A 10,458-nucleotide genomic window follows, 5' to 3' on the forward strand; every position below is an offset into this window, starting at 1 on the left:
AGCACTGAGAGAATTGATACAATTGTGCATACTTCTGGATAGGGTATCCATCCTTGTCCTCTATGCTGTAGAAGGTGGGCCCAGGTCCATGGCCTCAAACCAAACCACTGGACAGAGAGCCTGAGAGTGTCAGGCTGAGTGTGAGACAGCCTTGTAACTGTCTGACCTAATGGGACCTGAAAGGTCAGGCCCAAAAAGCAACTCCAAGCCTTCCTAGTTGCTTGGAGAATGACTCCAATGGCAGGTCAAGAAAGGGATAAGGAGAGAGGTGGGAGGCTTACATACCTTCTGGTCTTGGAGAAAAGCTTGAGATTAGTCAGTTTCCCAAATGGGCCACAAAAATGTTGAGGTCTAGTGGTACTGGGAACCCTGAAATTCAAGGACAAGAGTCGTGGGTCCTGCCTCAAATGAATTAGACTCAAGCCTTCTTTCAACCAGAGATAAGGTTTATTAGAACACTGGCCAGGTGGGCAGTATTCTAAGAATCTACTATATTGGCCAGATTTTAAAAATCTGAACATTGGCCAGACTCTTAAGGAATCTGAGCATTGGCCAGACCCTTTAAGAATCTGAGCCTGTGTTTGCATTTCTTAAACAAGATACGGGTATATGATCTCAGATGGGTAGAATCTATTGTTACTGAACAACTGTCAACATTGCAAGAAGAATGGATTGTTACCTTATCCATCTGAACACTAATATGCTTGGAGTGGAAGATATCTGACAGGAAAGGGAGGCTGTGGTTAAATAATTTCTCTTCTTCACCAATGAGATTAAAGAAAGTATAATCATCTCAGTGGTTAGTTTAAAATGAGAAATCCTCTCCTTACAGATGCTGTAAGTGGTATACACACCAGGCTTCACATTGAACTGCATAGACCGAGTGTGGGACATAGAAATAAACAGAACCCACACGTAGCCAGTGAGCCTACAATGTTTGATTTTAACTCTACTGGGTTCATTAATCCCAGTACATTCATTCTTCTTGGTATCCCTGGCCTAGAGGCCTTGCACATCTGGATCTCCATCCCCTTCTGCTCCATTTATGCTATTGCTCTTTTGGGAAATGTGAGCATCCTCTTCATTATAAAGACAGATTCCTCTCTCCATGAACCCATGTTCTACTTCCTCTCCATGCTGGCCATCACTGACCTTATTCTTTCAACATCAACTATGCCTAAGATGCTTGGACTATTCTGGTTCAGTGACCATGAGATCAACTTCCATGCCTGCCTCACTCAGATGTTCTTCATTCATGCTTTCTCTGGAGTAGAGTCAGGGCTCCTGGTGGCCATGGCATTGGACAGATATGTAGCTATCTGTAACCCACTGAGACATTCAGCTATACTCACCAACCCTGTGGTGGCCTGGGTGGGCATGGTGACACTTCTAAGGGGCTTAATACTCATGATTCCCCATCCCTTCCTGGTGAGGAAGTGGCCATACTGTCGGACCAATGTTGTCCCACACACTTATTGTGAACACATGGCTGTAGTGAAATTGGCTTGTGCTGACATCTCCATCAACAGCCTCTACAGCTTGGCTGTCATCATCCTGATTGTTGGCACAGATGTAACATGCATCTCTCTATCCTACATCCAGATTCTCCAAGCAGTCTTCAGCCTACCCTCCAAAGATGCACGCTCAAAAACCCTCAGCACCTGTGGCTCCCATGTCTGTGTTATCCTTACTTTCTACATCCCTGCTCTTTTCTCTTTCCTCACTAATCGATTCCGTCAGCAGATTCCCCACCACACTCATATTCTCTTGGCCAACATGTACCTGCTGGTACCCCCCATGCTTAACCCCATCATCTACGGGGTCAAGACTAAACAGATCCGGGACCGGGTTGTGCTTCTATTCAAAATTAAGACCACCTGAGAAACTTAAACCTGAAATTGACTAATGGTTTGACATCCATATTACTGCTAACCTGTGCATATAAACTATTGATCAATCAACAAATATTTATTAGATACCTATATGAGTTAGGCACAATTTTTACTGTAATTTGTATTTGTAAATAAAAAGGATGAAACAATTTCTATTCTCAAGGGGTTTATATTCTAATGTGGTATTCAACAGCTATTACAACATAAAGTAAACAAATATAAATATGCACAAAGTAGTTAAATACAAGTACTTTGGGAAGGACATCACTGTCAATTGGGGACCATAAGAGACTTCTAGCAGCAGATGGTAGCAAACTGTGTCTTAAAGGAAGAGTAAGACACTAATATGATCTATGCACATGAAACACTCAATGCAAAAGCACAAGCAGAGAAATAAAGTAGTGAGTAGATCCCAAAGGGATGGAGTAATTTGGGACACTCTAGGTTTGGATTGTTTCTTCTGGAGATAGTTCAGAAGAAATAGGACTAGATTTCTCTGATGTAACACAGACTAAGCTCAGTTTCAATGCACTTACTACACTCTCATTGGGGACAGGATGTGTTGGAACAAACCCAAAGCAGCCCCAGAGAGATAATTAGTGAATTGTCAGTGTGAGCATTTACACCTCAGAAATCCGAAAACATTACTAATCAGGCATTGGTTTATTGCTTTGTTGATTGTCTGAAAATCAAAAAAAGTAATGGAGAAAAAAACATTAAAATTTTAAGTACTGAGTGTGCATGCAAAAGGCTTGAACTGATGACTCTCTCTTCCGTGGTGTGGAGGGAGGCAAGAACCACTAACAACCTGGGGAAGAAGGATGGAAGAGATAATTATTAGTTTTGGAAGTAGCTGCAACCTGTTACATATTACCCATTGCTGTGTCTCCACAACCAGCTGCCACATATCTGTGAATACATGTTACGACTGCTTTTTTTGTCTATGCCATTTTGCCTGATCTTAGGTGAATGAGTATACTAGGGAGAGTGGACCAGGCTTTATCCTTATGAGCTTTGAAAAGCCAGAAGATTTTTTAAAGGTCTCCTTATCGACTGAACAGCAGCAGTCACCAAATCCGATGAGACACCAGCCCAGCAAAGAATCTATTGCTGCAAGGAAGGGAGTGAATCATCCATTGGCTAGAACTCACCCAGAAATGAACTTAGTTGCAGGAATATTTTGTAGCCTCTTTAATCCCTGATCCTTTGGGTCAGGGTGATAAAGGAGAGTGTGGGGAGTTTTTGTTCTACTCTTTTTTGAAAATGCTAATTGATGTTATGTGGTTCGTTATGTGATATTGGGGAGATATCAACAACTGAAAAAGGGGAAATACACCAGATAGAGGCTCATGAAATCAATCCCAGGTCTTCAGGGTTACCTCTAGAATATTGAGGGGAGGTACAGGGAGTCAAACTCTGAGCCAGTGAGAGTTGGAGTTGATATAGTGAATTAAACAGTGTATGTGATATTTCTTACATTTAGTTCCTCACATTTCTGCCTAGAGAGGTAATATGTATTTCAACTTCTATTCTTTGGAACTAAGGACCCCTTCATTTTGCAAATAAAGACAGCAAGATGCGGAGAAATGATACGAGGTGTCCAAGGCCAGTGATTCATTCTTGTGCAAACTTCTTTCTATCTGCTCTGCCTCCTGTTGTATCCTCCGGATCATTGTACCTATAGAGGCCATATTGTAGAGCACTTAACCTCAGCTTCTACCCTGGAACTTTTGCTTTTGGGGGCTCTGTTCTGTTTGGTGAGTATATCATATGTTGTTCTATCTAGCCAGCCCCAATTCTCTTTTTCATTGTTTCCATGCGTATTCTTGTTATCTAACATGTGGATACATTCTTACCCTTTATCTCCCCCTGTGCTTTCTGGATCTGCAAGTATAATGAAATCAATACTGTCCTCCCTACTAGAAAAAGAATGTTGATCAATGTGACTGCCTATGGTGGTAGTCATCATCCATATGACTTTTTAAACCAAAATAATATATTATTGACTGGTCACCACCCATGTATATATAGAGATTATCTATCTGTTTTTCTATCTATTGAGAGATATGTAAGCACACACATATATACACATACACATATATACACATACACACATATATACACATATATACATACACACACATATATGTGTGTGTGTATATATATGTATATATGTGTATATATATATATATACACAGATACAGATATAGATATAATTTTGCCCTAGCAGAATCGAAGAAGTCCCTCAGGGGCAAAGACTATTTTTTACTTTTATCTTTTACCCAAGTGCTTAACTTAACCCTTGGCACATCTTAAGCACTTAATTAAAGACTTTTCATTCATTCATCCATTTATTCATTCAAAAAATAGAGGAGATGGGATTCTAATTAAAAGCTTCTGCCTCCAAAACCATCAAGGCCTCAACTGTGCCTCTATTAATGTGTATTCAACAATACAATGTTAAAAAGAATCTTGACAGATAGCAGTTTGTCCAGGTGATGGCAATCAGAATCTGGAGAATACCTTGCCATAGATGGAAGAACTGGGGTGGTTATCCACATAATTTGTGATAGGGAATTGATGATATTTAAAAATCATCAGGACTTTTTCAAGAACAGATGTTCTTTCATGAACCACATTTAATTTTTATTATAGGCAAATGCTATAGATACAGTTCATCAGGAATCAGCAAAAATATTTAAAGTCTTTCATGCTACCCTTATGAACTACTTGGAGAAAACAGATTAAATAATAGCACACTGGGCAAATTTGGAAGGGGTTGAATAATTAGATTAAAAGAATAGCTATTAACAAGTAAAATAATTTTCTAGTGGAAGGGCCCAGGCATCAATGTTTGGTGCTATACTGTTTACATTTTAAACAATGATTTGCATAAAGATATAGATGGCATACTTGTCATATTTGCGAATAACTACAAGGATGGTATGAATAATTAACACATTTCATGGCAGGGTCAGGATCCAAAAAATATCTTGGCATACTAGAATAATGAACTAAAATGTATAAGATAGAATTTATTATGGATAAATATGAGTATTTCAAACTGGAATAAAAATCAATTTCACAAATATAGCATAAAGGCATATATAGACAATGGGCAGCTAGGTGGTGCGGTAGATAGAGTAACAGCCCTAGAGTCAGGAAGACTCATCTTCATGAGTTCAAATCTGGCCTCAGGTACTTAATAGCTGTGTGACACTTGGGAAGTCACTTAATCCTGTTTGCCTCAATTTCTTCATCTGTAAAATTTAGCTGGAGAAGGAAACGACAAACCATTCCAGTATCTTTGCCAAGAAAACTACAAATGTGTTCATGGAGAGTCAGATATGACTGAAAAATGGTTGAACAACAGCAACAAATGTCTACACATAGTTCTTGTGAAAAAGATTTAGGGGTTTTAATGGATTGCAACTTCAATCTGAGTCAACAATGTCACATGGTAGCCAAAAGACCTACTCCTATTTTGAACTGCATTAATAAGCACAGAGTGTTCAGAGTGAGGAAGAAAGTTCCTTTTTGCTCTATCCTACTCACATCCCATCTGTAGAACATTTGCTTCTGAGCACATCAAAGGAAAAGCATTAACCTGCTAAAGCATATGTAGTAGTGAGCAATCAATATGGTGAGAGGTCTGAAGAGCATGCCATATGAGGACTGATAGCTCAAATTGAGCTTGGAATCCAGTAAAATATCCAAATCTTTTTCAGACAAAGTGCTCTCTAACCATGCCTTCCCCATCTTGTACTTATGAAGTACATTTTTTGAAGCCAAGAGTAAGACTTTAATATTTATCCCAATGGAATTTCATCTTATTAAATTTAGCTAAGTACTGAAGTCTATCTTTTTGGATACTCACTGTCATTGATTGTCCCAGCTTTGTGTCACCTGTAAATTTGACAAAGATACCATCTTTGTTTTTATCCAGTTTCGTGTTAAAAGTCTTAATGAACATAGAGTTAATCCCTAATCCCTGTCATTGCAACAAACAGACATTGCACAACAAAATGAATACTAGTCTTTCAGCTAGTGTCAAAGCTACTCAACTATCCTATTATGTAGCTGAGTTATCTCTATCATTTGCACAAGAATAGGACAATACACTTTCCCCAGGATTTTGCCAAAATCTACAGCATTCCCATGATTGACTAATCTAGTACCCCCTTAATAAAAAATAATGTGTTTAGTCTTGCATGGCCTGTTATTGGCAATGCCCTTTACCTAAATTTCACTTGTTTGTCCTCTTACCTTGTTTCCTCTGTACTTTTTTTTTTCCATTTTTAGAACTCTCTAGACTCATGGTTATCCATGATTATTTCCAGGTTCCACTCTCATCTCTGGAAATCCTGATTCAAATTTGTTCTTTCTTTCCTATGATAAAACATCCTGATCTTTATTATTAATGGCAATTATCTGCTCTCATATGTTTAAGGTATTTTCCGATGGAAAAAGAAGTATAGGGGTAGAATTCTGGATAAACTATATAGCTTGGAGAAGAGAGGGCCAGAGAAATGGCTGTAAGCAATTATTGTATGAGTTACCAGAGAGAACAAGGGGAAAGAATATAACCAGATACCTTAGATATGAAGTACTTAATTAGATCTTGTGCTCAGGAAGAGGTGGGAATGACTTTTACATAGAAGGGAAGAAACATAAGAAGACATGAAATTCCCTTGGAGGGAACAAACATGAGGGGAAAAGTATCCAATAAAAGCACCCACCATGACAATTAGAGAGAACACAGGTCTTCATACATAAAGACCAGTAAATAAAATAATAATTATTATTATATAATTATAACATACATTACATAGGTTATACTAATTTGTAATGATTATTGTTATATTTACATTTAACTTCAAAGTTTGTAAATAGCTTTACAAATATTTCATTTTATCATTACAACAACCTGGGGAGGTAATACTATTATTATTCCCTTTTTAGAAATGAGGAAACTAAGGCAGACAGAAGTTAAGTGACTTAAGTGACTTGTCTAGGTTCATGTAATTAGTGTCTCATGTTAGAACTGAGGCAACTAGGTGACACAGTGGATACAGTGCTAGTCCTGTAGTCTAGAAGACCTGAGTTCAAATCTGGCCTCACATACTTATTAGCTATATGACCTTGGGCAAGTCACTTAACTCTGTCTGCCTCATTTTCCTTATCTGTAAAATGAGCTGGAGAAGGAAATGTCAATCACTCCAGTATCTCTGCCAAGAAAGCTCCAAGTGGAGTCACGAAGAGTCAGACACAACTGAAAAATGACTAAACAAAAACCACTTCCTGATTCCAGGTACAGTGCTCTATCCACTTAGCTGCCTGATATTTATTATAAACCCACCCATATCACACACCATTTTTGGTGTGGAGGCAGAATCAATACTGTGCTTTATGACCTGCCATCAAGAACCATCACAGGGCAGCAAATAAGGACAGAAGGACAGAATAAAGTATAGATGTAACTTGGAAGTCCAGCCTATGGGCAAATTTTACTGTGCTCTGCATAAAGGAATGAGTAAAACTTTTGTGCGTGATTAAAAACTACTGACTGGGCCAGTGAGGTAGCACAGTGGATAGAGCACTGGGCTTGGAATCAGGAGGACCCATCCTCATGAGTTCAAATCTGGTCTCAGATACTTACTAGCTGTGTGACCCATGGCAAGTCACTTAAACCTGTTTGCCTCAGTTTTTTGATCTGTAAAATGAACTGGAGAAAGAAATGGCAAGTCACTCCAGTATCTTTTTACAAGAAAACCCCAAATGGGATCACAAACAGTTAGATATGACTGAAGCAGCTTAACAAGAACAGTGTTATAAGCATCAAAGAGGTTGAAATACTGAGAGACAAGTGTATTCAAATAGAGACATTATGAGTCAGGTACTGAATTTATTGGAGGTGGAGGGAAGAGTAATCTGGACAAACAAAAGTGACGAGAAGATGATCCTGAAAAAAATGGGATGAATTCTGGAGAAGTGGTTGCTGAATAATGGAGGTGTTAGGGTACTAAGAGGATCTGAAAGTGGCAGTGGAGAGCAAGAAGTATTCCAAGCCCACTTCCTTACACTTTGTGTCAGAGGACATACAAGCAGAAGACAGCCTTGGAGAGGGAATCAAGAGATATGGTGTCTTCAAGAGAAAACTAAGCTTTAGTTTGTTGTAGAAGCTCAGAACGTGAGGAAAGACCTAGAATTAAGGGTAGTTTGTTAACAATAGAAGAGGGTTATGGATAAAAAGAGAAGTCAAAGGAGGACAGGGACTGGAAAGCGGTACAGCTGAGGTTGCCATGGAAGGGGAAACAGTGTGGTAGAGATCCTCAAGTCAAGTGACTTGGTTGCCTTTGGACCTGAAGAACTAGCATTCTATAACACAGAAGGCCTGTGCTTTCTGGGCACATGGGTCAAAGAAAGTTTGCTCTTCTGAATATTGGTACTTAAAAACAAACTTAAAAACAAACAAACAAAGATAAAAAACAAAAAACCACCCTGGCTTCCTTATACTAGTTCCAGCTCTGCTGTGAAATCAGAACTCAACAACAAAATAAATGTATACACTAGCTCTCAAGAATAATGGATGATTACTCAGTTCAACACATCTTTTGAGTGTTGCGTGTTTGGAGCTCTTAAATGCCAAACAAATGAATATTAATATGAACACACCTATGTGTATACATATATGCATGCATACCAACACATATGTGTATTGTGTATACATGCATACACATGCAATTGTATGTGTGTATATATGTGTTTATATGCAGCTTATGAAATAAAAGTAGGGAAATATCCCTGGTTTGATAACTGAAAATACGTATGTGTGTATATACACACATATACACACCTGTGTGTATAATATATATATATATGTGCAGCTTATGAAACAAAAATAGGGGAATATTCCTTGCATTAGAAACTGAAACACGTATACAAGTGTGTATGTGTGTGTGTGTAGCCATCTGTTTGGCATTTAATAAGGGTTATATGTGTATATATGTATATATACATATGTGTTTGTATTTAAAGATTTTATATGTATGTATGTATATTACCCCTAAGAGCCAAATAGATGATGTTTTACATGCATATATATTACACACATGCATGTGTGTAATATAGATGCATATAAAACCCTTAAGTGCCAGATTACCATACATACATGTATATACACAAACATAATACATATATATGTGTGTATGTATATATGTGTGTGTGTATACACTCACACATATATTTCCAATTTCCAATTCAGTAACATTCTCCCAGTTTTGTTTCATAATCTACGGCTCCTTGCTAATGTAGGGAACACAAAAGCTCAGGGATAGGGTCTTATGAAATAAAAGTAAGGAACATTTTGCAAAAGATATTTGGGGTGTGAGCACTGGCCCCCTTCTGGAATCATTTATGTATAGGTGTCTATATCAGAAGGCCTGGTTGGGCATCCCTAATTGGGAATGCTTTCCTACATCTTGACATCTGCCCTCTCTCTTCCCTTCAATTACACTCAGGCATGACTAATGAGAATTTCATAGATATATAGAAAGGGGAGAATTATTTTCCTTTTGAGAGAAGACAAACAGTGCATGTTTAAAATTTCAATAAAATCTCATGAAGCAATTGTGCATGTACATGTGTGTGTGTGTATGTGTTACTTAACTGGTATGTTAGTGAATTCATTGAGTGTAGCAAGTATATCTTTGTCATTGATTCAAGCCATTCCCTAATGTCTACACACAGTATGCCCATAGTATATGCTGATGACTGACTGATAAAGAAGGGGGATATACTCGTTCTACTCCTTTAGGATTTGTCTGTTTTGTACTGTAGTAGTACCAATAATCATCTTCATATTAATTTTAATAGTATTAGTCATAGCAATGTTAGTAATAATTAGTAACTGTCAATCAAGCAACATATTTTTATTAAGGACATACTATGTGCCAGGCAGTGTGATAATTGTTGGGGAGACAAAGGACAAAAACAAACGAAAACAGTCTCTATCCTCAAGAAGCTTACGTATGAACTGAGAGAACTTACAAATAAATAAATAGGTGAGAACCAAATACTTACGAAGTAGAATGAAAATAACAATTGAAGGGAAGGCTCAAGTGAACATGGGGATTGAGAAGGCTTTTTGTAAAAGATGGCATTTGAACTGAGTTCCAGAATTGAGGTGACTCTGAGACTGATTTCTTAAAACAGGTCTAGCAGTTCTCTACCAAATCTTTGTGTGAAATATATTTCCTATACAATCTTGGTATATTTGTGCTAACTAGCCTAGGAGTGTACTGTTAGCTATGCTTTGCTGCAGAGGGGAGTAGGTGATCATGAGACAGGATTATTTTCCTGAAACTGTTCCACCCCCCAAATCCTTAAAGTGATGATTGAAGTAATTAGAGTAAGGCCAAGGAGCCCACTTTTTCTCCACAACAGGGATGTGCCTTTCCTCAAGCTAGGTACTGTTGTACTTCATCTCTCCCTTAAAAACAGAAAAATGTGTTTGCCTCAAACCAGAAATTTAACCATAAGAGTGGGAGTTGATTATCCCTCGATC

The 10,458-nt window shown here is 38.1% G+C and overlaps 1 protein-coding gene across 1 annotated transcript; it reads left to right on the forward strand.

Annotated features, from left to right (window-relative positions):
- Positions 1 to 933: 933 nt before the first annotated feature.
- LOC114032046 (olfactory receptor 52E2-like) lies at positions 934 to 1,881 on the forward strand. The gene has a single exon (XM_027847252.1). The coding sequence runs from the start codon at positions 934 to 936 to the stop codon at positions 1,879 to 1,881; it is 948 nt and encodes a 315-aa protein (XP_027703053.1).
- Positions 1,882 to 10,458: the final 8,577 nt, after the last annotated feature.

Source organism: Vombatus ursinus, unplaced genomic scaffold (genome assembly GCF_900497805.2).
Source record: "Vombatus ursinus unplaced genomic scaffold, bare-nosed wombat genome assembly UNPS02015397.1, whole genome shotgun sequence".
NCBI classification, from domain to species: domain Eukaryota; kingdom Metazoa; phylum Chordata; class Mammalia; order Diprotodontia; family Vombatidae; genus Vombatus; species Vombatus ursinus.

Coding starts and splice junctions, on each gene's coding strand:
- LOC114032046 (XM_027847252.1), top strand. CDS start 934: ATGTTTGATTTTAACTCTACTGGGTTCATTAATCCCAGTACATTCATT.